The following is a 27,160-nucleotide window of genomic DNA, read 5'->3' on the forward strand; positions in this document are numbered from 1 at the left end:
AAAATTAAAAATTAAAAATTAAAAATTAAAAAATTAAAAATTAAAAATTAAAAATTAAAAATTAAAAATTAAAAATTAAAAATTAAAAATTAAAAATTAAAAATTAAAAATTAAAAATTAAAAATTATTACTGTCCAATGGACAGAATGGTTGCAGAGCTTGAGCAGCGGTTTTGCAGTGTAGATTGTGTGTACTTGTGTAAATTTAATGGTGTATCTCTATTAAATCTGTCCAAAAGTGGGAAAGTTATATCCCGGTCCGTTTTTTTTTATTTTTTTTGAATGTCTACTATACATTCATGCATATCCTGTCTGGCACACAGCTGCAGATATCCGCCGATATCTTTTCTTGTTGAATCCTATCTGTAGTATGTACTTTGAACAGCCCTGCTTTAAATATAAGATATTTTAGAAGTTTGAGTGTGTGTGGGGGGGGGGCACTTGCCACTAAGGGGGGCTGGTGGGTCCTGCAGCCAAACCAGTTGAGAACCACTGATCTACAGGAACACATTGAGTTTCATCAACAGGAAGTTTGTGTTTGAGCAGGAATGTGTTTACTTTGAGGAAATCATTTCCTGTAGACGTCTAACAGAAAGAAAGGACATCATCAACATCATCATCACTGATGGTGAATTCAAATATGCTTTTTTTGTTCCAAAGTGGGGAAATTCTTGTATTCATGCAGTCAAAAAAAGGTAAGACAAAAATCTTGTGTAATCTAGTCATCAATAAAGCACTAACGTAGTGCAAGCAGTCAGCACGTGACAAGCCATCATATTTAACGTTCGGCTGCGTTGTAACGTTTAAAAGACTTATGAATTCGAAAAAAAAGAATATTTTGAACGTGGTTATTCGGTTATTCCCTACACTGCTTAGCAGCTAGCAGCAACGTAACCACTGGCAGTTTCTGCCATGCTTTCACACGGCGGCATTGATAGAGTGGCAACCGTGCAACTGCAACCCGTTCAAACATTAAAACATACTCCGTGCTCCACTCACGTTTGCGTTTTAGTTCTGCTGTGAAAACCCCATCAAGTCGTTGCATGCAATTCTTCAGACGCCACCGTAACCTTCCTGGTGTCGCAGGAAACGGATCAGACCTCCAGGAAGCGGTAACCTCTTCAGCCGCCGCCATCCAACCAGCTGTACAATCTGCATCCGACACAACTGCAGCAGTGACCGTGGCACGGCTGCAAAGTAGCACGAAATGATTTCTTTCGATTGTCGTCTTTTATTTACCGGAGTTACGTTACGTTGACACACACCTGCTTTGTCCTTAATGATGCTCCAATCTTCAAAACTGTCCAAGTGTTCCATTAGTCGAGAGCAGAGGGTCACATGACCCACGTAGTCTAACAGCACGTCAATGATTGGCCCCGCCCACCGACTGATGCTGGGGGCGGAAATCATTTCGCAGAACTGTGGATCAAGCACAAATATATGGTAATGGTAATGGTAATGGTAATGGTAATGGTAATGGTAATGGTAATGGTAATGGTAATGGTAATGGTAATGGTAATGGTAATGGTAATGGTAATGGTTTAATTTCATTTGAACATGCATCAGATTCCAATTTAATGCATCCCATAAGCAGTTCCCAGTTCCACATGTCCAAAAGGAGTAGGAAGAAGCAAAGCTTATTAAATCCTACCCCTCCATCTGGTACTTTTACAATCAGAACTGTTACATTTGTTCACTTCCTGCTTTCCATAATACAGTTTACTTTTACAATCAATCAGTTCCACATGTCCAAAAGGAGTAGGAAGAAGCAAAGCTTATTAAATCCTACCCCTCCATCTGGTACTTTTACAATCAGTAACTGTTACATTTGTTCACTTCCTGCTTTCCATAATACAGTTTAAGGTTTGTTTGTTTTTTTAAATAATGTACCTCTTACTGAAGTACGAGGTGATGTGACCATACAATGACCCATACATACAATGACTTTGACCTATTCTCAATATAACCCTTATATATAATACAGTGAAGAAAATAAGTATTTGAACACCCTGCTATTTTGCTATTTCTCCCACTTAGAAATCATGGAGGGGTCTGAAATTTTCATCGTAGGTGCATGTCCACTGTGAGAGAGATAAACTAAAAAGAAAAATCCAGAAATCACAATGCATGATTTTTTAACAATTTATTTGTGTGATACAGCTGCAAATAAGTATTTGAACACCTGTGTATCATCTAGAATTCTGACCCTGAAAGACCTGTTAGTCTGCCCATTAGAAGTCCACCTGCACTCCATGTATCATCCTGAATCAGATGCACCTGTTTGAGGTCGTTAGCTGCATAAAGACACCTGTCCACCCCATACAATCAGTAAGACTTTAACTTGTAACATGGCGAAGACCAAAGAGCTGTCCAAAGACACCAGAGACAAAATTGTACACCTCCACAAGGCTGGAAAGGGCTACGGAGCAATTACCAAGCAGCTTGGTGAAAAAAGGTCCACTGTTGGAGCTATCATTAGAAAATGGAAGAAGCTAAACATGACGGTCAATCTCAATCGGAGTGGAGCCCCATGCAAGATATCACCTCGTGGGGTCTCAATGATTCTAAGAAAGGTGAGGAATCAGCCCAGAACTACACGACAGGACTTGGTCAATGACCTGAAAAGAGCTGGGACCACCGTTTCCAAGGTTACTGTAGGTAATACACTAAGACGTCATGATGTGAAATCATGCATGGCACGAAAGGTTCCCCTGCTTAAACCAGCACATGTCAAGGCCCGTCTTAAGTTTGCATATGACCATTTGGATGATACAGAGGAGTCATGGGAGAAAGTTTTATGGTCAGATGAGACCAAAATAGAACTTTTTGGTCATAATTCCAATAAGCGTGTTTGGAGGAAGAAGAATGAAGAGTACAATCCGAAGAACACCATCCCTACTGTGAAGCATGGGGGTGGTAGCATCATGCTTTGGGGGTGTTTTTCTGCACATGGGACAGGACGAGTGCACTGCATTAAAGAGAGGATGACTGGGGCCGTGTATTGTGAGATTTTGGGGAACAACCTCCTTCCCTCTGTCAGAGCATTGAAGATGGGTCGTGGCTGGGTCTTCCAACACGACAACGACCCGAAGCACACAGCCAGGAAAACCAAGGAGTGGCTCCGTAAGAAGCATATCAAGGTTCTAGCATGGCCCAGCCAGTCTCCAGACCTGAACCCAATCGAAAATCTTTGGAGGGAGCTCAAACTCCGTGTTTCTCAGCGACAGCCCAGAAACCTGACTGATCTAGAGAAGATCTGTGTGGAGGAGTGGGCCAAGATCCCTCCTGCAGTGTGTGCAAACCTGGTGAAAAACTACAGGAAACGTTTGACCTCTGTAATAGCAAACAAAGGCTACTGTACCAAATATTAACATTCATTTTCTCAGGTGTTCAAATACTTATTAGCAGCTGTATCACACAAATAAATTGTTAAAAAATCATGCATTGTGATTTCTGGATTTTTCTTTTTAGTTTATCTCTCTCACAGTGGACATGCACCTACGATGAAAATTTCAGACCCCTCCATGATTTCTAAGTGGGAGAAATAGCAAAATAGCAGGGTGTTCAAATACTTATTTTCTTCACTGTATATCCCTTTGGCAAAGTAGCGTTCCTGTTTAATTAGTGGAATATTTTTCAAGTTAAACCATAGAAAATCTGTTTAGAACGTTCTAAATACGAGATTTAACAGGATTAGAGGCCTCTAGACCAGAAATAACACCCCGTAGTCACCTTTACACTCCTATTACCCAATTGCTGGGTTTCAATCACATGACCAAGCGGCAGTTCACAGATGGGGGGCAAGCATAAGCTACCATTAACCCCCTTTTTCAGGGATTGTCACCTCCCTGTAGTTGGAACACACTTTCCGGTCACCCGAAATGGGGGACCACCATCCCAGTCTGCCAATCAGGAGGTGCCGTTCCCGACTTACACGCAATGTAACACGAGATGTGTCAACCAAGACAGTCCCTCAACACCCGGAGCCTGAAGAAATTCAGGGAAAAACTCGTCCACCTCTGGAGCGTTGCCACTGAGGAGCATTTTGACTACCCCAGATACCTCAGTCCCGGTGATGGAACTGTTCGCATAGTATCTTCTGACTCTGCTTCCTCTATGAAAGCTATGTCAGTGGAGTCGAGAAAGTCGTCAAAGTATTCCTTCCACTGTTCGACTACATCCTCAGTGGAGGTCAGCAGGCCTGTGTCTGTAAAGAGTTTGGACCGGGAATTGCTTCACAACACCTTATCGTATCATTCCACATGTCCAAAAGGAGTAGGAAGAAGCAAAGCTTATTAAATCCTACCCCTCCATCTGGTACTTTTACAATCACTAACTGTTACATTTGTTCACTTCCTGCTTTCCTAATATAATTTAAGTTCTTTTTTATTTTATTTTACTTGTTTTAAATTAATTTTAATTTAATAAAAAGAATACAATTAATTTAAAATTAATTAAATTTAAATTATTTTATTTGTATTATTGTTTATTTTATTTTTGTTGTCACGTACCGAAGTTGATAGTGGTGATATGATCATATAATAACATAATGGGTACCATAGTAAGTGTCAATATAGTGATATATATAGCACATCATGACTGGTTCAAGACTCTTCATCCTTGTATTTAGCAAACATCAACTGCTTGTATTGTTTCTTGAATTGGCTCATCGTTGTGCATTGTTTGATTTCCTTACTCAATCCATTCCATAGTTTGATTCCACATACTGAAATGCTATGGCTAGCATAACGTAGTCCTAGCATAGAAGTGTTTCAAATGTACTTCTTCCCTGAGATCATATTTCTCAGGGAAGAAGTATTGGATGAGGTCATTCAGGTAATTGGTTATTTTTAGCCTTATGCATTATTTTAGCTGTTTGAAGATGAACTATATCAGCAAGTTTGTGAATTATGTGAATTTGTTTGTGAATGAAGTATTTAGTAGTTAGTAGTTTAGTTAGTAGTAGTATGACAGAAAATGAGGGATGATCTGTTTTCCCCACTCTGAGCACCTGAACGCCTCGCCCGAGGTTGTCTGGGGGTCCTCTCGCAGGGCTGTCCAGGTGACCTCTGTGAGACCTGGTGGTTTGGAGCGGCGGGTGCGGTCCGGCCCCGTACACACACTGGAAACAGGAGAGGGCGTGGCCTCCGTTGTCCAGTAGATATTTGAACATGGGAAGATACTTCATGGAGAACATGTAAATGGCCGGGAAGGTGGTGGGATGGGTGGGGATGCAGGCATTGACGTCAGCGCCGTATTCCACCAGCAGCGTGACCGTCTCTACGCAGCCCTGCCTCGCCGCCACCATGAGCGGCCTGAACACATCCAGGTTTGGATCAGCGCCAGATTCCAGGAGTAAGCGAACGTTGTCAATGTTGTTGTTGATGACGGCAAAGTAGAGTGCCGTGCTACGTCGGTCCTCATACAAATTGGAACGCTGCTCGCACAGCTGAGCATTGACATCAAAACCAGCCTGGATCAATGACTCTAAGACGTCGTCACGATTGTACTCGGCGGCTACGTGAAGCGGACTGATCCCACAGCGGCGGACTCTCGCCTTGCTGGTTGCCGGGATCAACAAGGACACGATGCTGGAAAGGAAAACAGAACGTTTTTCACTGTCGGGATGCCCATTTGGGCATTCAAACGCACGATGATGAAAAACGATAAAAGCTCCTACCAGTCACTTCCCTTCTGCGTGGCGATGTGAAGTGGCAGCAGTCCGGTTTTTCCCGCTTTGTTCGCATCTGCTTTCTGGGAAAGAAGGAACTTCACAATTTCCTCATGTACGTTTTTAGAAGCTTCATAAAGCGCCGTCGCTCCATCGGAAGCTTGACTGTTAATGTCTGCACCTGAAAATCAGCAGGAAACGGGATGACTGCTGTTCCCAAGTGGTTCTTCACTTCCTCCTGATCCTTTCGAGGTTCAACGTGAGAATTTGACTCACCGTGTTTGACCAGGAGGCGCAGCGTGTCCACTTGCCCGCTCTGAGCAGCCGTGAACAAAGGTGTGATCCCATAAATATTACTCAGACTGTGTTTGGCTCCTCCCTTCAGAAGCATCTGGCAGATCTCCACGTTGTTGCGGCAGGCGGCCTCCTGGAGGGCCGTCCAGCCCTGAAAACATTGAGTGTTGATCGCTGCGCCGTGATTGAGCAGCAACGCCACCAGTGCAGGGTTATTCTTTTCGCAGGCTGCAAGTCAGAATCAGAAGACAGAATCACCAAAAACTATTCCAGTCACTCATCGCCTTCGGGATGCTACGCGGTGCTGCTACCTTTATACAGTGGAGTCTCCTGGTCCTGGTTGGGCATGTCGGGATCAGCTCCGTTCTCCAGGAGAAATTGAGCACATTGATAATGCTCCCTGCCTACGGCGACCAGCAGGGCAGTTTCACCACGGTCTGTGCGTTTGTTGACCATCCCCCGCTGGGCTGAGAACGCCAACGTAGTCACCGGTTGGTCATGACAGCAAAAAAAAAAAAAAAAGAATCTCAATGCAGAAAACATGACATCATGTTTTTCTTTGCTATGTTAACAGTTAGATTATTATTCATTCATTCATTCATTTTCAACCACTTTTTCCTCACGAGGGCCGTGGGGGTGCTGGAGCCTATCCCAACTGTCTTCGGGCGAGAGGCGGGGTACACCCTGGACTGGTCGCCAGCATATACGTATATAGCACATATAAACAAACAACCATTCACACTCACATTCATACCTATGGACAATTTGGAGTCACCAATTAACCTAGCATGTTTTTGGAATGTGGGAGGAAACCGGAGTACCCGGAGAAAACCCACGCATGCACGAGGAGAACATGCAAACTCCACACAGAGATGGCCGAGGGTGGAATTGAACCCTGATCTCCTAGCTGTCTCCTAGCTTATTATTATTATTATTATTGCAGAGAAAGCTAGTGTTTGCAAGGTTTGTAATCCCAAGTCCTGAGTCAAGTCTCAAGTAAAGACAACAAAGGTCGAGTCAAGGTCAAGATGTTGCTCCTCGGCATTGAGAGGAGCCCGATGAGGTGGCTCGAACATCCGGTCGGGATGCTTCCTCAGTGTCGTAAATAAAGAGCTGTAGTATATACTGCTGTGTAGTACTGTATATATACACTACATATATACTGTATAGCAGGGGTGCTCATTAAGTCGATCGTGATCTACCGGTCGATCGCGGAGGTGGTACTGGTCGATCGCTGGTCGATCGCGGCGTGACATTAAAAAAATATCATCCTAGCATCAATGCCATCACTTGATTGATATACAGGGCAGCCATTCAGATGACAACTGAATGTTGCCCTTCGGGTGACCAATCAAATCAAACAACGTCTCTAAGTGCAGCAGAACTTACGATGTCAGCCTATCATCCATCCCCGTTACTTGATTGACATACAGGACAACTCAATCAGATGACAACTGAATTTTGACCTTTAGGTCACCGCTCATGCGTAAAGAACGATGCAAAGTGCTAAGCTAGTCGGCGAATTGCGTCAGATTTTAAGCCCCCGCTAAAGTTTATGGTCACTAAAATGAATGAAGGAGCTGGACCAAGTAAAAAGGCAAAAACATATCACTTCCATACGGAATGGGAGGTGGACTTTTTTTCACAATGTCTTTTTCAAAGTGCGTTTGCCTGGCTAACCTGGCTATCAGCAGCTACTGTCCGGACTATGCATCCCTGGTTGATTGAATTCAGTGCAAGTCATCAAAGTAAACTCAGGTAATTACAAAAAATGTTAATAGTTAATTATGTGTGTTTTGCAATATTGGCTCATTTGGTTATGTAAGGTACATCAACATACATTGTACGTACAAATAATCCTCAATACATTTGAAAATAAATAGATGTTTTGCATTTTTGTAGTGGGTAGATCATTTTAAAAGTAGCTCGCATGCTGAAAAAGTGTGAGCACCCCTGCTGTATAGGGATGGGTACCTTTCACAATTGAACTGATACAGTACAGATACCCGGTACCTGTAAATCCGTAGCGCTAATCAACGGTGTTTATGTGGTAATAATAATAATAACAATAACAATAATAATAATAATACTATTTATAAGAGTTTATTTATAATAATATAATAATATATATAAATATAATATATAATAATAATATCGTGAGGAAAAAGCGGTAGAAAATGAATGAATGAATATATAATATAAAAATATAATAATAATATAATATATACTATTTATAATAGTTTAGAATTTATAATAGTTTATAATAGTTACTATTTATAATAGTTTATTTATAATAATAATAATAATAATATAATAATATAAATATAATAATATAATATAATATAATATAATATAATATAATATAATATAATATAATATAATATAATATAATATAATATAATATAATATAATATAATATAATATAATATAATATAATATAATAATCATAATCATATTCATAATCACAATAACAATAATAATAATACTATTTATAACAGTTTATTTATAATAATATAATATTTATAATATCTATATAAATATAATATATGATAATAATATATATAATATAAAAATATAATAATAATATAATATTTACTATTTATAATAGTTTATATTTATAATAGTTTGTAATAGTTACTATTTTATAAATTAGTTTATAATTTATAATAGTTTATTTATAATAATAATAATATATATAAATATAATATATAATATATAATTATTATTATTATATATATAATGTAAAAATATAATAATAATATGATAATATTTTTAATGACTATTTCATGTTGCACATGGGGAAATAATTATCGATATTTATAGCTATTTACCCGACAAGAGGATTCTCAGACAGGCCTCCTGGTCGAACAACGCAGCCTGATGGATGGCCATCCAGCCTGGTTTGCTGGGGAGCATCAGGTTGCTTCCAGGACACGTGATGAGAACTTTCACTCGGCCCACGTCACCGACCCGGATGGCTTGAAACAAAGGTTCTTCCTCCCTGCCCAAAAACAGCCATGAGATGCAAGTGTTCCGTCTGACCTCAAGTGTCACCAGTGCGGCCGCAAATGTACTCCTGAGGTTCTGGAGCGATGTGGACCACGGTGCCGTCACACCTTCGATAAGCCAGCATCTTCTTCCCAGAACCGGTCATGAAACAACCGACAGTCCCATCAAAGGTCTTCCTGCAACACACTCACACACCAGAATAACAGCCAATCAGAGCAGAGATCTGGGATCTCTGAGTAAATGATTAGACTAGGGGTCTCAAACACGCGGCCCGTGGGCCAAATGTGGCCCGCAGGACACTAATTTGAGGCCCCCGCCTTGATATTAAAGTTTAATGTTAGTGCGGCCCGCGCAAGTTTGAAATGGATGCTGTATGGTATCATGTACCCAGAAAAAATTATTACGTTTGATTAATCCATCCATCCATCCATCCATCCATTTTCCTCCACTTATCCGGGTCCGGGTCGCGGGGGCAGCAGTCTTAGTAGGGAAGCCCAGACTTCCCGATCCCCGGCCACCTCCTCCAGCTCCACCGGGAGGACACCAAGGTTTGATTAATGTTCATGTTAAAGGTTAAATAACTGTTAATAGTTTTCCTCCCTATCCGTGTGGAAGTGGTAAGTTTTTGGCTATTTAAGTTTAAAGGAAATAACTTGAAGGCTACCGTTTAGGTCGCTAGCTCTCTAGTTTGCGAGTTAGCATGTGTCTCAAGACCCTGCAGTTGCGCAATATGTTGTAAATAAAAAGAGTATAAATGTGACTATAGTCGTGTTTTGTCATGTCTACAGGGCTCTAATAATGCTTTGTTCATTTTAATCTGAAAAAAATCATTTGTCTACCCACCAACTATATGTGGTTTCTTAAGTTTTTATTATTTGCCGTTTTATTATTATTATTATATTTATTTATTACTGATTGATTGATTTTCTTTATTCTTGATTTGTTTATTTATTTTTCATCTTATTTTGTGCAGAAAAATAAAAAGTAAGATATTTTATCAGAAAATTGGAACCAAAGCACTGAAAAAGTTTGTATATTTTTCTGTTTTTAATAACTGTGTTTTGTTTTTTTTGGAAAACCTGATGCGGCCCAGCCTTGCCCAGACCCTAGCTCCAGTGGCCCCCAGGTAAATTGAGTTTGAGACCCCTGGATTAGATGAAGGGTAAGGCCGGGCAAAAATATCGTGACAAGTTCTTCGCTTCACAGCTGAAGCGGCTTGCAAACGTCTGGAAAGACTTTCCAGTACAAGATGGTGGACTGTATCCATTCCACGCGGGTGCTGGACCTGAGAGAAGGTCTCATGGCCCACTATGGTCTTTGCAGACCTTCCTTGTCCAATCAATGAGCGCATGAACCGATGAGCAAGCAACATGTGGGACTTGTCCCCTTGTGGTACAAATAAAGGCAGCTACAGTAGCGATGGCATACGTACGCATCAGGAGGCTTTTGACTGGGAGGGTTTGGCGAGCTGTAGTGGGGAGCGGTTTTCTGCACAGGTGAAATTTGGCAGCTGTCGCTCGCCTTGTTGGTCTTTGGGTCAGGAAGCGGCGGGTTAGGGGGCGTGTCCAGGGCGAAGTCAGCATGGACATCGGCCAGACTGCGCTCGATGGCCAGCTGCAGCAGCTCGTCGTCACTCAGGTTGCCGTACAGGGAGTAATCGTCCAGCGTGGCCGGGCGAGGGACGCCATCTGCCGCCATGACGGCACTGAGACAACAGTTTTCATATCACATGACGGAAAACACGTTTTGTGTGTCAGATAGAGATCATGCAAGTTCCAAAGACTAGTCATTGTTTTCAGTAAGTCTGCAGCTTGTTTTGCCTCCACTAAAAAGTCATCTGAAAGATTAGCATTGAAAAATCTTCTCAAACAAAAAAAAGGAGAAAAGTTCTCACCAAGTTGTGCAACAATCCCTTTCAGGCGGTCCGCTGCCACACGTTTGGACGTCTACACAAGGGACCACTCTTATTTTAGGACGCTGACCTGCAGGCAGCTGCCTCTCATCTTACAGCAGGGGCTCTAGTACCATGTGACCTTTACGCTGCCCGGCCACTCACATTAGTTCAGCTTGCAAAACAACAATAGTTGACCATCAATTTGCTTTTGTCACATTTGGATGAAAGGGAATTATACAGCTAATAAAATATACTATTATTTTTTTTATCCAATCCACTTTATTTATATAGCACATTTTATAAACGGAGTTTCCAAAGTGCTGCACAGACTAGTAAAATAAAAAGTAAAAATAAAATACAATAAATAAAAGGTACAAATTGAATTTAATCCCAAACTAAAAGATCAAATAAGAAATAAAATTGTAAAACAGACATTAAAATATTAAAAACAAGAAGCAAAGCATTCATTCATTTTCTACCGCTTTTCGCAGGGGGTGCTGGAGCCTATCCCAGCTGTCTTTGACCGAGAGGCGGGGTACACCCTGGACTGGTGGCCAGCCAATCACAGGGCACATATAGACAAACAACCATTCACACTCACATTCATAATTATTAGAGCCCTGTAGCCATGACATAACACCCCTATAGTTACATTAACACTTTTATTACCCAATATTCATTCATCCATTCGTTCATTTTCTACCGCTTATCCTCACGAGGGTCGTGGGGGGTACACCCTGGACTGGTGGCCAGCCAATCACAGGGCACATATAGATAAACATTGAACCTTGGTTTCCTAGCTGTGAGGTCTGCGCGCTAACCACTAGACCGCCGTGCCGCCCATAGAAGCAAAGCAATAAAAGTATATAAGATAAAAACCAATTAAAATAAAAAAGAAGAAACTAAAAGACCATAGTTAGACCATACGACTAACTCCGAGTTAAAAGTCAGAGAATAAAAGTGGGTTTTAAGACGAGACTTAAAGCTTTAGATGTTGGGGGCCTTTTTTTACTTGGGAAGGGAAAGTGTTCCATAGCTTGGGGCCAACCACAGAAAAGGCTCGGTCTCCCCTGGTCTTAAGTCTCGTCTTGGGCACCACAAGTTGGAGCTGGTCCTCAGACCTAAGTGACCGCGCTGGAGAGTAAATTTGGATGAGTTCCGAGATGTAATTGGGGGCCAGCCCATTCAGCGCCTTTTATATGTCCGTCCGTATCATGTCAAGTTTAACTTCCTGACCCTTAACTGTCACACGTGTTAATAATGGCGCTGGAGAAGAAATGCAATCATGGAAATGAGCTTCGGAAGAACTTACCAGCAGCAACACCGTGGACAGCTGGATGATAACAAAACTAATCCTGCAGTGTATCAGTACCTGTAGTACCAGGGATGTAAAAAAACAAAAAAGAAAGTGCCTCTGTCTTTTGTTTGCTCGTCATCGGCGGAAGACAATTGTGACTTTGGCCAGTGCTATTTTTAGATGTGCTGAGATACAGACACACACTGTACTGAAAGCTCCACTGCATTACGTGAGGAGAGGCACATTAAAAAGCAGTAAACGTCTTTGAGATAACAGCCCCGTTCTTATTCTGTTCCACTTATGACAGAACCAGGTTGGAATGTTTAGACCAGGAGCGTCCAAACCTTTTCCACCAGGGGCCACATAGTGAAAATGAAAGTAAGCAGGGGGCACTTGGATTTTTTTGTAAAGCAACACGTGTGGATATGCTTAAAAGTTACGAAAAAAAGAACTTTTTTTCTTACTTTTTCTCTGAATATTTGGACTTTATTCACATTTTTTGCAACCTTATTTTCCAAAAATTACAACTTTATTTACTGTTTTGTTTGTTTCTCATAAGATGAGAATTTTTTTCTTCTGTATTTTAACTTTGTTATTAAAAAGATATTACTTATCCTAACATTACATATTACTCTTTATATTTTGACTTTATTATTATTATTATTGTTGTTGTTGTTATTATTATTATATATTATTATTATGTTATTGTATTGTATAATTATAAAATATAATATTATATAATATATATTATATTAATATATATAATTATAATTATATTAATATATAAATAATTTCTAATTAGTGTATATATAATATAATATAATATTAATAATATAATATAAAATCTAATATTATAAAATATAAACAATATATACGTATATTGTATTGTATTGTTGTATTGTATTGTATAATCCCTCATAATCACCAGTCCATAATCCAGTCCATAGTCAACCACAAGACATATTATTATTATTCATATTAATATTATTATTACTACTACTACTACGACTAGTATTATATAATTACAATTACCATTGTGTCACATACTGTTAAAAGCTGCCAGGTGAATCCAAGGAGTTGCAAGACTGGAGCCCACTCCACGCTACCGCCCCCCCACCCGCCCACACCCCCAGGCTGTCATCTTCATCATCAGCTTCACCACAAAGTCTCAAAGTGGATCTGGATGGAAGCGTAAAAAAATTGTGACGTCACGTCGAGCACGGATCTCCGTGGAAACGGTGACTATCCGTCCCTCCCTCCCTCCCGTCCCCCCCACTCCCCCCCGCCCCCGGTTGCTCCAGGGATGGTCGACACTCAGAGCCGCTCAGACCAGTTCACACACGAAGTCGCTGGTCTCCGGTCGGAACCATGACGGCCTGCCAGTCCGGACTCGTGAGCAGACCGCTGGAGGACGTGCACGTGCAGGAGCTCGCGCTCATCGAGAGACCAAACCGCCGAAGTGTGAAGGTATTTCCTTCTTCCTTCTTCCTCCTTAAAGCGCATTTGTAGCCTTACACGGGTGGAACATGCTAAGTTTGCGTCAACACGATGTGACTGATGATGAGGATGGTGGTCACGTGAAGTGTGGGCGCAAGAGCGGCCCACGCACCGGAAGTTGAGGGAGACCCGCAGAGTGACGCACTATGGCTCAGCGTTCTTGTTGATGTCATCATTCTTTTTCATTCTTCTTCGTGGTTATTGTTATGATGATTATTCATATTTATGAATATTACAGCACGGCAGAACAGTTTTATATCACAGGCGGCTCTGGGTTGAAATCTGGGTTTGAACGTTTGTGGAGTTTGTATGTTGTACCTTAACGACACACAAACATGCACGTAAGCTTCATTGGGCCCTCTACATCAGTGTGGGTGTCGACTGGGATAGGCTCCAGCTCACCCATCAATCCCTAGAGTCCCAATAGTAAAGCCAACTCCACACAGAGCACACAAAGGTTCAAAGCAAAAACCAAATGGATGTGAAGCAGACTTGCTAGCACGTGATCGCTAGCTTCATTCATTCATTCATTTTCTACCGCTTATCCTCACGAGGGTTGTGGGGGTGCTGGAGCCTATCCCAGCTGTCTCTAGGCGAGAGGCGGGGTACACCCTGGACTGGTGGCCAGCCAATCACAGGGCACATTTAGACAAACAACCATTCACACTCACATTCATACCTATGGACAATTTGGAGTGGCCAATTAACCTAGCATGTTTTTGGAATGTGGGAGGAAACCGGAGTACCCGGAGAAAACCCACGCATGCACGGGGAGAACATGCAAACTCCACACAGACATGGCCGAGGGTGGAATTGAACCCTGGTCTCCTAGCTGTGAGGTCTGATGATCGCTATCTTGATTTTGTTATTGTTTTTTGTGATTGTCTGAATGGACTTTTTCCCACCAATTTAACCTTAGGTAGACTCTCATGCTGTCATGGGGTCCATAGGCATGTCTAACCGGTGGGAGACTTTGGGGAAGACCCAGGACTACGTCTCTCAACTGGCCTGGGAACGCCTTGGGGTCCGCCGGGACAATCCTGGGCTTCTCTGCTTAGGCTGCTGCCCCTGCGACCCTCTCCCTAATAAGCATAAGAAGATTTATTCATTCATTTTCTACCGCTTTTCCTCACGAGGGTCGTGGGGGTTGCTGGAGCCTATGCCAGCTGGCGAGAGGCGGGGTACACCCTGGACTGGTGGCCAGCCAATCACAGGGCACATATAGACAAACAACCATTCACACTCACATTCATACCTATGGACAATTTGGAGTGGCCAATTAACCTAGCATGTTTTTGGAATGTGGGAGGAAACCGGAGTACCCGGCGAAAACCCAAGCATGCACGGGGAGAACATGCAAACTCCACACTCAAATTAGTTTTAGGGGTAATAATGCTCCACATGGTTGACTTAGTTTGGACTGTGGTGTCGTCCATAGCATCAAACCTGGAATGTGTGCATATATATTGTCTTTCTCCTTGGATGGAATATCATTTTTGTGGTGGAAATTCCAGCAGCAATTCCACCCTCGAGCAGCTATGTGTGGAGTTTGCATGTTCTCCCCGTGCATGTGTGGGTTTTCTCCGGGTACTCCGGTTTCCTCCCACATTCCAAAAACAACAAATACATCTCGGAACTCATCCAAATTTACTTTCCAGCGCGGTCACTTCGGTCCGAGTATTAGCTCCAACTTGTGGTGCCCAAGACGAGACTTAAGACCACGGGAGACCGAGCCTTTTCTGTGGTTGGCCCCAAGCTATGGAACTTACCCCTCCCAAGTAAAAAAGGCCCCGAACATCTAAAGCTTTAAGTCTCGTCTTAAAACCCACTTTTATTCTCTGGCTTTTAACTCGGAGTTAGTCGTATGGTCTAACTATGGTCTTTTAGTTTCTTCTTTTTTATTTTAATTGGTTTTATTTTTTATACTTTTATGCTTTGCTTCTATGGGCGACACGGCGGTCTAGTGGTTAGCTAGGAGACCAGGGTTCAATTCCACCCTCGACCATCTCTGTGTGGAGTTTGCATGTTCTCCCCGTGCATGCGTGAGTTTTCTCCGGGTACTCCGGTTTCCTCCCACATTCCAAAAACATGCTAGGTTAATTGGCCACTCCAAATTGTCCATAGGTATGAATGTGAGTGTGAATGGTTGTTTGTCTATATGTGCCCTGTGATTGGCTGGCCACCAGGTCCAGGGTGTACCCCGCCTCTCGCCCGAAGACAGCTGGGATAGGCTCCAGCACCCCCACGACCCTCGTGAGGATAAGCGCTAGAAAATGAATGAATGAATGAATGAATATTGGCTAATAAAAGTGTTAATGTGACTATAGGGGTGTTATGTCATGCTACAAGGCTCTAATAATTATGAACGTGAGTGTGAATGGTTGTTTGTCTATATGTGCCATGCCATTGGCTGGCCACCAGTCCAGGGTGTACCCCGCCTCTCGCCCGAAGACAGCTGGGATAGGCTCCAGCACCCCCACAACCCTCGTGAGGATAAGCGGTAGAAAATGAATGAATGAAAAATTCTAGCAACCCTACCTCACAAAGACAGTGGCCCTGATTGGATCCTTCCTGTAAATGTGTGTAATTGTTTGAGTGTATTCACATTGACTATTTATCGTTTGGTTGTTTGTCAAGGAAAAAAAAACGTGATGAAAATGATTCCCAATGAAAACTGCTGGTCACCTGAGAACGTTGCTAGAGCTAAAACTCAACTCCATAGTTTGTTCTTCTTTTTGGTCAGACCGCAGAGGAAATCAGTCAGCTGACGGTGGATGAAGACCTCAATGATATCGACAGAGCTGTCTACCTGCTCAGGTGAGATTCCACGTGAAAACACAAGAGTATAAGTGGTATGAGTCCAGGCCACTCATGTGTCCCCATGTCTACCCACCACCAGAAAATGGACTGAAGGATGCTACTGCCTGTCACTCGTGGGTCAACCAAAGAACCAAAACTTTCTTAATTTCTTCTGCGTTTTCTATATTTTAGTGCGGGTCAGGAGGTACAGAGAGCGAGCGTCATCGCGAACCTGCCAAGTCTGATCCGTCAGAATCCAGCAGAGACGTTCCATTGGGTTGTACCAAAGGTTCGGGTACGTTTGTGGAATCGCATCTATTTCACCTTCACCGTAACGATAGACGGGACGGGACGTTGGACGTGAGCTTTTATCCCGCCCAACTCAGGAGGTCCTCAGTGGAGCCGGAGCTGAAATCCAACTGGCAGCTGCGGTGTCATTTCTGACCGTCCTGCAGGACGACATCGTCCTGATCCACACCCACACCTACTCGATCCTGAAGACAGTCCTGCTCCACCTGAACCACCGAGATGCAGGTAAAAAGCCCTAAGCAGGTGAGGACACCTTTGGGTTCTGATGTTGGATTTTCTTGACAGTGGTGAGCAACGCCTGGCTGGAGACTCTGTTGTGTGCCATCGATGTTCTACCAAAGGAGACAATCAAACAGGAGGTACCAGTATGGACCAGTAGATTGACTTACTTCCAATGGTTTGATGGTTTTTTTTGTATTTTTGGTTTATTTCAACAGGTGCTGAGACCTCTCGTCTTCCAACCTCTACCTTCTCATTCTCTTCACGCTCGTCTGGCCCACTGTCGCATTTTGGGCAAAGTCTGCTGTAAACTGGATTCTCACATGTAAATATTAGCTATCACGTTGCAGTACGCTGGTAAACCTCAGTCTGTGACGTGCTGGACATCGAGTTGACAAGTCAATGACTAACGCTCTCCACTCTCATTTGGTTGAGCCTGGTTTTTTGGCCTGGGGGTCCACAGGGGCGTCCACAGGGGACGGGTGACAGGTGTTGTGTCTGTTTAAGCTTCTTCTCTTCTTTCAGAGTGAAGAAAGAGCTTATGCCATTGGCTCGTTCTTTGTGTCAGGATCCGGAATTTGAGGTTCGAGCATGCATGTGCCGCCAGTTGGAGAGCATCGCCATGGCGTCGGGGTCAATATTTTATCATTTATTATTATTATTATTCCAAGAAGCAAAAAAAAAAAATCAAGCACACACCTTGATGATGATGTTTGTCTCGTTGGCGAGTCCAGTGTGGATGAGACCAGCAGGGAGCTGCTGCCTGACTTGGTTGACTTGGCGAGAGATGAGCACAGCAGCGTGCGTCTCGCAGCGTTGGACGCCATCATCAACCTGATGGAGAAGATCGACAGTGGTGAGTGACAGGGAGTCGAAGCACAGTGAATGCTAATTAATACCTGCCTCCTCCTCCCCCTCAGAGAACAGACTCCGCATTGTGGTTCCCTTGGTGATGTCGGTATTCCAGGCAGGTGACGGCATCTTGGCATCCTTGTCGTTCCATTTTGGGAAAATCTGCAGTCAACTTGCAGGTGAGAATATAATCTGTGTCTCGCTGATCTGTCATGTCACAGCGTCCGGAACAACTCCAGTCCACAACTCCGAAAAACCTGAAAACTCATTTTCAGGTTGTCTGTCGGATGAGCAGAAGGTCCACTTATTGGAGACGTTCATGTCACTCTGTGTTGTTGGCGTCAACAACGAAAAAACGGAAAATGTTGACGACCAGACAACCCTGATTCGGTGTAACTGCTGCTACAACCTGCCGGTGAGAAGATACGACAATAAACACACCACACATTAAAAACTAAGCACAAGCTGAGGGACGCTGACTGCAACGTTTGACTCTTCAGACCATGTTGGCATTTGCCGAGTCCACCCACTTCCTGTCCGACTTGTACCTGTCGTTTTCAAGTCTTTGTTGTGATCCCGAAGTCAGCGTCCGGAGAAGCGCAGCCGCCAGTTTTCATCAGGTCAGATTTACGGAAAGACATATCCTCTGAACAACAAGAAGAGCGGCCAACAAAGTTTCTTCTCGAGGCTCAAGTGTCAAAATAATATTTGGACTATTTCCTTCTGTCAGGTGGTGAAGCTGCTTCATTCAAATGTTCCTCTGGTCCACAAAGAGCTTATGATTCTGTTGAAGGACGACGCTCTGGAGGTCAGAGGTCCCAGGACTAATAAAACAATTTTCCCAAGCTCCCCAACATAGATCTTCTTTCTCATTTCTACTCTTGTTGTTTTTGTTGTCGAGGTGTTGGATGCTCTGATGAATCACTTGGAAGAAACTCTGGAGGTGGTTCTGTTCAGAGGAGAGAAACTGACGCAAGACAAAAAGGTCAGAAAACTAACAAGAGCATTTCCTGTTTGGAATGTAAAAGGAGATTTCTCAGTGCGTTGTGGGGTTCCTCCAGAGTTCCTTCCAGTCTTCTGAACTGCTGTCGGCTCTGCTGTCGGCAGAGGAAAAGGTTGGAGGTTCTCTGCGCTGGAGGCTGCATGAGAAGCTGCTGCAGCGTTACGGCATTCTAGCTAAACTTCTCCCCGGCGAGCCGCTGCACCAGAGTCTGTCTGCTCGCATCTTTGTCATCCTCACTAGCAATGTCAGCTGACTCAACCACTTCCACACGGTAAAGCGGTGGACAGCAGATGTTACGACTGATGTCCACTGTGGTTGCAGAAGGTGTTGCCGGTGCAGAGAGAGGCTGCTCGGATGTTCTGCACATTCCTTCGCTATAACCGCAAGCAGGAACACCGCCGCAAGATGATGGAGTGGCTGATCCAAGGTCAGTTCTCTGGTGCTTTCTTCTCAGGTTGTGGATTGGTGTATATACCACATGGCGGGTGACCTGCAGTACTTCAGATTTTTGGTCCATAAGCATCCTACCCTCATTGAAAGAAGTCGAGTTGAAAATTCCAAGTGACCACAAGAGGGACTCAATGTGTTTCTTCAGCTCTGGCTCAGGGGCGGAGTTACTGGAATCGTCTACGGTTTCTTGATGTCTGTGAAAAGGCCAATGAGATTTTTTCTAGGAAGTACTTCAACCGACACTTCCTTATCCCAGCACTGGAACTGGTCCACGATCCTGTGGCCAACGTCAGGTAGTCCACCACTGCAAATCCCCACGTACCAGCATGACATTGATTTTCCTTTCGTTGGCTTTCCACCAGGTACAAACTCTGTCAGATGCTGCCCAGGTTGCGGGCATCGCTACGCCTGCCGGCTGACAAGCATCTGTTTTTGCAGCTGGACTTCTGCGTCCAGAAGCTCCTCTGCACAGAGAAGGACAAAGACGTGGTCATGGCCGTTCACAAGGTGAGCCATCCAGCCGTACGTCTTCTATGGCGCTTTATCACATACTACAGTATTAATTGGCCCTGTACCCTAGAAAGCGCCCATGAATGATACGGGAAAAGGCCGAAATGATACTGTGTCAAAGCCCAGGGCAGTGATACTGATAAAATATAGAGTTTAACCATGTCCAGTATCAGCCCCGCGTGGCTCTGGTATCGTGCCCGTGAAACAACCAATCAGAGAACAGCGCACAATCGTGAACACGCAGCGTTTGTTTTGCTGCCGTCTATAATAATAAGCTCATGATTAAATAGTATGTGATGATAAGATCATCACATGGTTTGTCTGGTATCAGGCCAGGTATCATGCCCCCAAGTGTCAGTATCAGCCTGGCACACGACCATGTGATAACCTATAATTATCCTCGCTAGGGTCTAGGATATGCTGGAGCCTATCCCAGCTGTCTTTGGGTGAGAGGCGTGGTACACCCTGGACTGGTGGGCAGCCAATCACAGGGCACATATAGACAAACAACCATTCACACTCACATTCATACCTATGGACAATTTGGAGTCGCCAATTAACGTAGCATGTTTTGGGAATGTGGGAGGAAAACCGGGGGCCCTGTGGAAAACCCACGGGAACATGCAAACTCCACACAGAGATTTCCAAGCGGAGATTGGAACCCAGGTCTTCCCGAAGTCCTGACTGTGTGCCCACTCTGCGGAGCCATTAATCTATTTAGAACACACCTTTTACATCATTAAGCACATCGTGACTAACAGCAGGGAACCTTAAATGGACCCCCCCACCCCCGTCCTCCCCATCCTGAACACCACAGCACTTACGGTGTTCTCCGAAAGCTTCTGCTTATGAAAAGAGTCGCTTCTGTTCTCATTTGGTGCTTTAAAAATAAACAGAATTTGGACCTGAGCATGACCCAGTTCCCTGCTCTCTTCTTCAGGTTGTGTTGGACCTGGACAAAATGGACCTCACGGAACCGGTAAGCAGCACATTTGAAAGTTCAATAGCTGAAGGTCTCCTCATGCTGCGTCTTGTGCCTCGGCAGTTTCAGAGGAGGAAGGACAATGATGTGTTGGACCAGAAGAAAGAGACAGAAGAGACTCTGCTGCTGGAGATGGTGAGCGTGAAGGTCCCACGCCGCCGTCAGGCTGATCTACTTCCTGTCTTGTTAAATGATCTTTCATGGTTCTAGGAGCAACTGGAGCACCAGCAGAGCGAAGCAAAATCTAACTCGGTCAAACAGTCAGAGAGGCGACGTGAGAACACTGATTTTTGGCCAAACGAGTCGTTCTTACTCGTTCATCTTTGGTGGTAAATCTATTTTTATGCAACAGGAAGCGACCGAAATCCCAGTCTGTCTACGACCAAGTCCAAGTCACTTTCCTTGTCCATGTCCTCATCCGGTAAGACTGAACACAAACGGAACCTTTTAGAACCACACGTACATACGACTTCAAATGAACGTTCCCTCATGATGAAGGCAAGGAAACGAGTCGAGTCAAACTGTCCCGGAGTCGTTCTCTCAGCAGTCAACCGTCCGTCTGCAAACCTGACGCATCGCAACAAACTCTGTAAGTCTCATTCGTTTGTCTTCTCAGAACCAGCGAACCGTTTCCACCGCAGTGAGCTGTAATTCTGGTTCTGATTTAGTTCAAGGCTGGAATTGTAAACTGACCCAACAACAGTTTCACATTTCAGGGTAGTCGTGGAATTACGTCTTAGTGATTATGCCTCCGATCAGGAGTGTGAGCCAATCGAATCATGTATGCTAATGAGACAATCTACTTAAACTGAATCTTGCCATGAAAAACATGCTAACTAGGATGGATGCTAACCGAGGTTCCTCTCTATTCAGAAACCAATGAACATCATATTGAATCCATAAATCATCGTTTCACAGACGTTGTTGCTGGCGGACCTAAATGTTTCCGGACAATTATGTAATTGGATGGGAAAAGTCCAAAATTTTGTCCTGTGATTGGCTGGCGACCAATCCGGGGTGTGCCCCGCCTCTCGCCCCGAGACAACTGGGATAGGCTCCAGCACCCCCGCGACCCTTGTGAGGAAAAAGCAGTAGAAAATGAATGAATGAATGAAGTCCAAAATTTGACTCTCATGTTTACAGCAGGGTCGAGTGGTTAGCACGCAGACCTCACAGCTCGGAGACCCAGGTTCAATCCCACCCTTGGCCATCTCTGTGTGGAGTTTGCATGTTGTCCCCGTGCATGCGTGGGTTTTCTCCGGGTACTTCGGTTTCCTCCCACATTCCAAAAACATGCTAGGTTCATTAGCGACTCCAAATTGTCCATAGGTATGAATGTGAGTGTGAATGGTTGTTTGTCTATATGTGCCCTGTGATTGGTTGGCCACCAGTCCAGGGTGTACCCCGCCTCTCGCCCGAAGACAGCTGGTGTGAATGGTTTGAACCAGCTCTCAGCCACAGAAGAAAAAGGAGGATGGTCCTGGGGTCAAGGCAACCTGACCTCTGGAGTCTTTGAGGGACCTTTAAATCTACTTTTATGCACTAATCCTATTCTGTGTTCTAGGAACAGGAAAGACTTAAGTGGTTCTTCCGGGAGTCGTAATTCCTCCATGTTACACAGCAAAGGTATCATCTTCAGTTCCAGACCTGCTTCAGTATCTTATCAGTCAATAACCATCATTGTCTTTCACCAAACCAGATGATTTCTCAAGAACCACCCACTTCGAGTCTCCACCCACCTCATATAGACCGGTGCTGATCTGCAGCAACTCTGACATGTCTGCTTCAGAAGGCCAAACCACGACCACCTTAGACCAGAGAGATGACAAGACCATTAACAAGGACCACTGGAATTACAGGACGGATAAGAGAACCAGTAACGTAGACCGTGGTAACAGTCCTATTGAACCCAGAACTATCACCGTGGTCCAAAGAATAAACGCCGTGGACAGAAGGACAAATACCTTAGGCCAAAGAAAACCCAGGACCAGTGCTTTGGACCACAGAGACGACAGCAGCACCAGGATAGACCCTGGAGATCACAGGAACAGCTTATTGTACCAGCGCAGTAAATCCATAGACCAGCACAGCACTGCGCTGGAGGTCAGCAAATCCAGGAAGTTGTTGATGTGAGTTGCTGCCACCTTTCACAATAAGAGCTTTGTTGAATGAAAAGGAAGTCCCATAGAACCATTCACGGAACGTCAGTGTACTTCAACAAGTGTTGACTTGCTTGTTGTAAAGTCCTCCCCTTGTTTGGTTTTGGCTCAACAGGAAGTCCAACTCTTTCAACGTGCAATCGGGAGGCCGATGACAGGACTGACATCAGCCTCATCCAATCAGGAGTCAGGGAAAAGGGGGTGTGTTCATCTCCACTTTGATTGCTTGGATGAAAACATCTTTTGATTGGTCAGGTAAAAGCAAACATCTCAGTGTTTTCAGTGCTGGTCGGGTTTGAGTGCCAATTGTTGTACGCGTACAATTTTGACTTTTATTTATCGTCCAGAGAACAATTGGGTTATTCTGTGATATTCTGTGACAAACTATCGTGCTGCTATTGTGTTCAAAGAATATTTTTATGATTTTATCATGCCGCACGGCTGGCCCACTTTGTTGGACGTCCAGATATATTTGTTGAATTGTGTAAAGGAAAACACACCAACTACCTAAAATGCTTGCTGTTGTCTTTTTAAGCTGAGGGAACTTCACTCACGCTAGATTTGACACAATTTTATTAAAGTGCAATGACTTGACAGCGGTACATCCTTCTTTGATATTGATATATTGATATTACTGTTACTTTCACTTACATGAGCATGGTCAGCGTTACTGCCGTTAATGTCGAAAGGGATCTGTGGACAAACGTCACGCTCAACAAGCACAATATTCAAACAGTTACAACGGGTCAAAGGTCAACTCATGCAAAGGGGTTGATTATGGTGTGTTCCTAATAAAGTGGTCACTGCAGATGTTAGCCAACTTACGAGCTGGTTACGCTCCTTTTCTAAAGCAACACATGTAGATATGGTAATATGGTAATATGGTAATATGGTAATACGTTACATACGGTACATCCCCCCCCCAAATGCATCTGATATACAGTATGTGGAAAAGTCTATTAGTATGATATCTGTTTGGTCTTTTTTCTCATTTCATGTATGACTTTAGGGCGGCACGGTGTTCAAGTGGTTAGCGCACAGACCTCACAGCTAGGAGACCAGGGTTCAATTCCACCCTCGGCCATCTCTGTGTGGAGTTTGCACGTTCTCCCCGTGCATGTGTGGGTTTTCTCCGGGTACTCCGGTTTCCTCCCACATTCCAAAAACATGCTAGGTTAATTGGCGACTCCAAATTGTCCATAGGTATGAATGTGAGTGTGAATGGTTGTTTGTCTATATGTGCCCTGTGATTGGCTGGCCACCAGTCCAGGGTGTACCCCGCCTCTCGCCCAAAGACAGCTGGGATAGGCTCCAGCACCCCCCGCGACCCTCATGAGGAAAAGTGGTAGAAAATGAATGAATGTATGACTTTATTATCGTAAAATTACACTTTTTATTTTCCTTTTTTCACTAATTATGACTTTATGATAATATTTTGACTTTATTCACAACTCATTCTTTTCTTTGTTGTATATTAGGACTTCATGAATATGTCTTTAAAATGTCAACTTTATGCTAGTACAGTGACGTTATTCATTCATTCATTCATTTTCTACCGCTTATCCTCAAAAGTTGCGGGGGGAGCTGGAGCCTATCCCAGCTGTCTTCGGGCAAGAGGTGGGGTAACCCTGGACTGGTGGGCAGCCAATCACAGGGCACATATAGACAAACAACCATTCACACTCACATTCATACCTATGGACAATTTGGAGTGGCCAATTAACCTAGCATGTTTTTGGAATGTGGGAGGAAACCGGAGTACCAGAGAAAACGAGGGATAGATTGAACTCAGGTCTCCAAGCTGTGAGGTCTGCGTGCTAACCACTCAAACGCCGTGCAGCCCAACAATGACGTTATTTTTCTTCATAATATGATATCGGCCAATTTTTCTTCAACTTTTTGTGCATCTTCGCTCCTTAAAACAGAAACCAAACCAAAGTAAGACGGGGTATTTGTTCATAATCAGGGTAGCATCTGGACCGGGACCAAGAAACATGCAGAGCCCGAAGGCTGAACGCTTTTGGTCGTGTGGGAGACGCGTTGCCTTTAAATTGCAGAGTTGAGGCTTTTACTTCTTGGTGGGATCGAGCACGCGGCCCATCAGCAGCACCCCGCCGCTGGTCTGATGGTACACAACAAAAAGGAAGGGTCTGTTGATGGTGAGTCGAGGCGGCGGCGTGGCAAAGACGGCGGAAGCGCCTCCACCATCGCCGCTCTCATCAACTGACAGGACGGCTTTGTGGAACACCTGCGGACAAGCCAGGCCATGTTAGGACCGGATGTGGAACCTTTTCAGGCTGATGGGCTTGATTTCGTCACCTGCGAAAGTTTGGTGCCTTGAGCGGCGCCCATGGAGCTCAGGTCGGCGTCATCCTGAAACACCTGGACCATCCCCAGAGTCCGCAGGACATCCCCCAGAGAGGAGGAACTCTCCAACAGGAAGCGTGGCAACTGCACCTCCAACTTCCTGTGAGGACAACAGCAATACAGTACACAACACCCAAAAAGGACGAGAACCAAGGACTCACGTCTTCTTCAGCTGTCGGATCCAGGACTGGATCTTTTCTGATGTCACTTCCTCTTCCACTGCAGTGATGTCCACGTCTTCATCGGGAAGCACAACCAACATGGCCGCCCCGTCGACCATCGGCAGCTTCAATACGCCAACTTTGAGCAAGCGATCGTATGCCAGGAAGTACTTGTCCACCCTGAACATCATGGGAACCATGACCACGTGATACTTGTCCACGTAGAAACGTTCATCCTGGGTCACGCTGGCATTGAACGATTGGCTGAACTGGCCTGACAAAGAAACCAACAGGCGTTACAAGAGTCCTGATAGCCGAGGTACCACATGCGAGGCCTGGCGCTCAAACCTTGGTAGAGGGCGGCGGTAGCGAGCAGCAGCTGCGTCTGGGGGTTTAGGTCAGCCACCAAATCCTGAACCTGGTCCCTGGTCTGCTCCTGGGCCCAGTTGTTGATCGTGTCAGCAGCTTCCCGCGGCGTTGCGTAGGTCAGGCTCTTAACAGTTCCACCGTACTTGGCTTGAACCAGGTCCAGGTATGAAGCGGACACCTGGATGCTGGTGTCGGGGAAAATGGCCACACCCTGTTTCAGTTTCAGGGCCCCGCCCCCCAGCAGGACAGTGGTCATCGACTGAAACAGGTCTGAACGGAGGATGAGGGTGTTAAATCTCACAACGGAAACCCAATAAGAGAACCTGACCCACCTGGGAAGGTCTGCAGATCCATTCCGGCCAGACCGAGGACCTGCTGGAGCTGATCCCGGCTCGATCCACTCGTGGCGCTGAGCAGCGCTGCCAGGCCATGCGATACCGAGACTGTGGACAGGAACACGTTGTTGTCGGTCCGGCTGGCAAATGCACGGTACAGTCGAGTCGCGAAGTCGGAGTTCCTGTTCATCAGGTCCCGAACAGGGGCATCAATGGCGGGCTGACAGCGAAGTGGAGCCAGGAGGCCGAGCATAATGACCAAGGTCAGAGGCATGGAGGGCATCATTGCTGGAACAAAACAAATAAAATTTGGCAAGCAAAACACAACAATAATTTCAATAATTAATAACTTATGTGCATCAAAGCACAAATTTCTCAATAAATTGGAGACATTCTAACAAAAAGCAGTGGTCACTTCTGAAATATTTGCATCGCCAATGAAGATTGCTACGATATGCTGCGTGAAGCATTAACTCGGGATCAGCATTGTGACGTCATTATGTAACATTTCCACACTAGTCACAGTTGGATCAATACATCCCGAAACCAAACAACATGAGCTGCAGAGAGACGACATGTTTACGACATCCACGAACTACACCGACTTGAAACGATCCCTCGCCAGGCGGCCTGGCCAATAACGGTCCTCTAGCTACCGGAAGTCAACAACGAAATAAACAACAAACCTCCTCGGAGCTTCTTCATCTCCAACGATGACGACGACGTTTTCCAGCAGAAAAAAAACGACGTCTTCCACCTCGAATATTCACGAACTGCTTATCATCGTAAAGCTACAATAGACTGGAAATAGCTGTTTCCTCTTGCGGGTTCTTCAAAATATAAGTCTACGCCTGCCCAATAATGTATAACCTCGAGCTACCGGAAGTCAATACTCAAACAAACAAACAAGCCTCCGAGATGGATATCTTCGCCTCCTACGATGATGATGGTATCTTCTATGAGGAAAAAAAAACGACACCTCCC

At 44.4% G+C, this 27,160-nt stretch overlaps 3 protein-coding genes across 6 annotated transcripts; 1 reads left to right on the top strand and 2 right to left on the bottom strand.

Moving 5' to 3' along the window:
• Window positions 1–15: 15 nt before the first annotated feature.
• Window positions 16–23,373, bottom strand: LOC131129962 (ankyrin repeat and SOCS box protein 2-like). Of its 3 annotated transcripts, XM_078794575.1 has the most exons (12): window positions 22,750–23,373; window positions 22,525–22,593; window positions 10,868–11,039; window positions 10,406–10,678; window positions 9,039–9,149; window positions 8,796–8,965; window positions 6,276–6,431; window positions 5,947–6,192; window positions 5,680–5,851; window positions 5,011–5,590; window positions 1,265–1,418; window positions 16–1,189 (listed from the first exon to the last, which is right to left on the bottom strand). In XM_078794575.1, exons 4-12 carry the CDS (start codon window positions 10,669–10,671, stop codon window positions 1,053–1,055), a joined length of 1,992 nt encoding a protein of 663 aa, XP_078650701.1. In that variant the 5' UTR covers window positions 10,672–10,678; window positions 10,868–11,039; window positions 22,525–22,593; window positions 22,750–23,373; the 3' UTR covers window positions 16–1,052. The 3 variants fall into 3 exon arrangements, with proteins under 3 accessions (XP_078650701.1, XP_078650702.1, XP_078650703.1); XM_078794576.1 differs by lacking the exons at window positions 9,039–9,149; window positions 22,525–22,593; window positions 22,750–23,373 and having other exon boundaries at window positions 10,406–11,039; XM_078794577.1 differs by lacking the exons at window positions 10,406–10,678; window positions 10,868–11,039; window positions 22,525–22,593; window positions 22,750–23,373 and having other exon boundaries at window positions 9,081–10,303.
• On the top strand, window positions 13,458–23,939 carry ppp4r4 (protein phosphatase 4, regulatory subunit 4). Of its 2 annotated transcripts, none has more exons than XM_058073954.2 (25): window positions 13,458–13,631; window positions 16,405–16,478; window positions 16,653–16,755; window positions 16,847–16,994; window positions 17,055–17,128; window positions 17,207–17,313; window positions 17,514–17,621; window positions 17,723–17,844; window positions 17,909–18,019; window positions 18,116–18,255; window positions 18,341–18,460; window positions 18,571–18,648; window positions 18,742–18,825; window positions 18,902–19,087; window positions 19,165–19,270; window positions 19,439–19,586; window positions 19,656–19,800; window positions 20,744–20,782; window positions 20,849–20,920; window positions 20,996–21,059; window positions 21,138–21,206; window positions 21,284–21,374; window positions 22,350–22,411; window positions 22,485–22,914; window positions 23,060–23,939. In XM_058073954.2, exons 1-25 carry the CDS (start codon window positions 13,533–13,535, stop codon window positions 23,097–23,099), a joined length of 2,820 nt encoding a protein of 939 aa, XP_057929937.2. In that variant the 5' UTR covers window positions 13,458–13,532; the 3' UTR covers window positions 23,100–23,939. The 2 variants fall into 2 exon arrangements, with proteins under 2 accessions (XP_057929937.2, XP_078650700.1); XM_078794574.1 differs by having other exon boundaries at window positions 19,168–19,270.
• On the bottom strand, window positions 23,552–27,008 carry serpina10a (serpin peptidase inhibitor, clade A (alpha-1 antiproteinase, antitrypsin), member 10a). The gene is made up of 6 exons (XM_058073978.2): window positions 26,863–27,008; window positions 26,174–26,464; window positions 25,821–26,111; window positions 25,473–25,746; window positions 25,264–25,411; window positions 23,552–25,192 (listed from the first exon to the last, which is right to left on the bottom strand). Exons 1-6 carry the CDS (start codon window positions 26,879–26,881, stop codon window positions 25,013–25,015), a joined length of 1,203 nt encoding a protein of 400 aa, XP_057929961.2. The 5' UTR covers window positions 26,882–27,008; the 3' UTR covers window positions 23,552–25,012.
• Window positions 27,009–27,160: the final 152 nt, after the last annotated feature.

The sequence above is a fragment of the Doryrhamphus excisus genome, linkage group LG11 (assembly GCF_037039965.1).
Source record: "Doryrhamphus excisus strain RoL-2023G ecotype Guam linkage group LG11, RoL_Dexc_Guam_v1.1, whole genome shotgun sequence".
In the NCBI taxonomy this organism is placed as follows: domain Eukaryota; kingdom Metazoa; phylum Chordata; class Actinopteri; order Syngnathiformes; family Syngnathidae; genus Doryrhamphus; species Doryrhamphus excisus.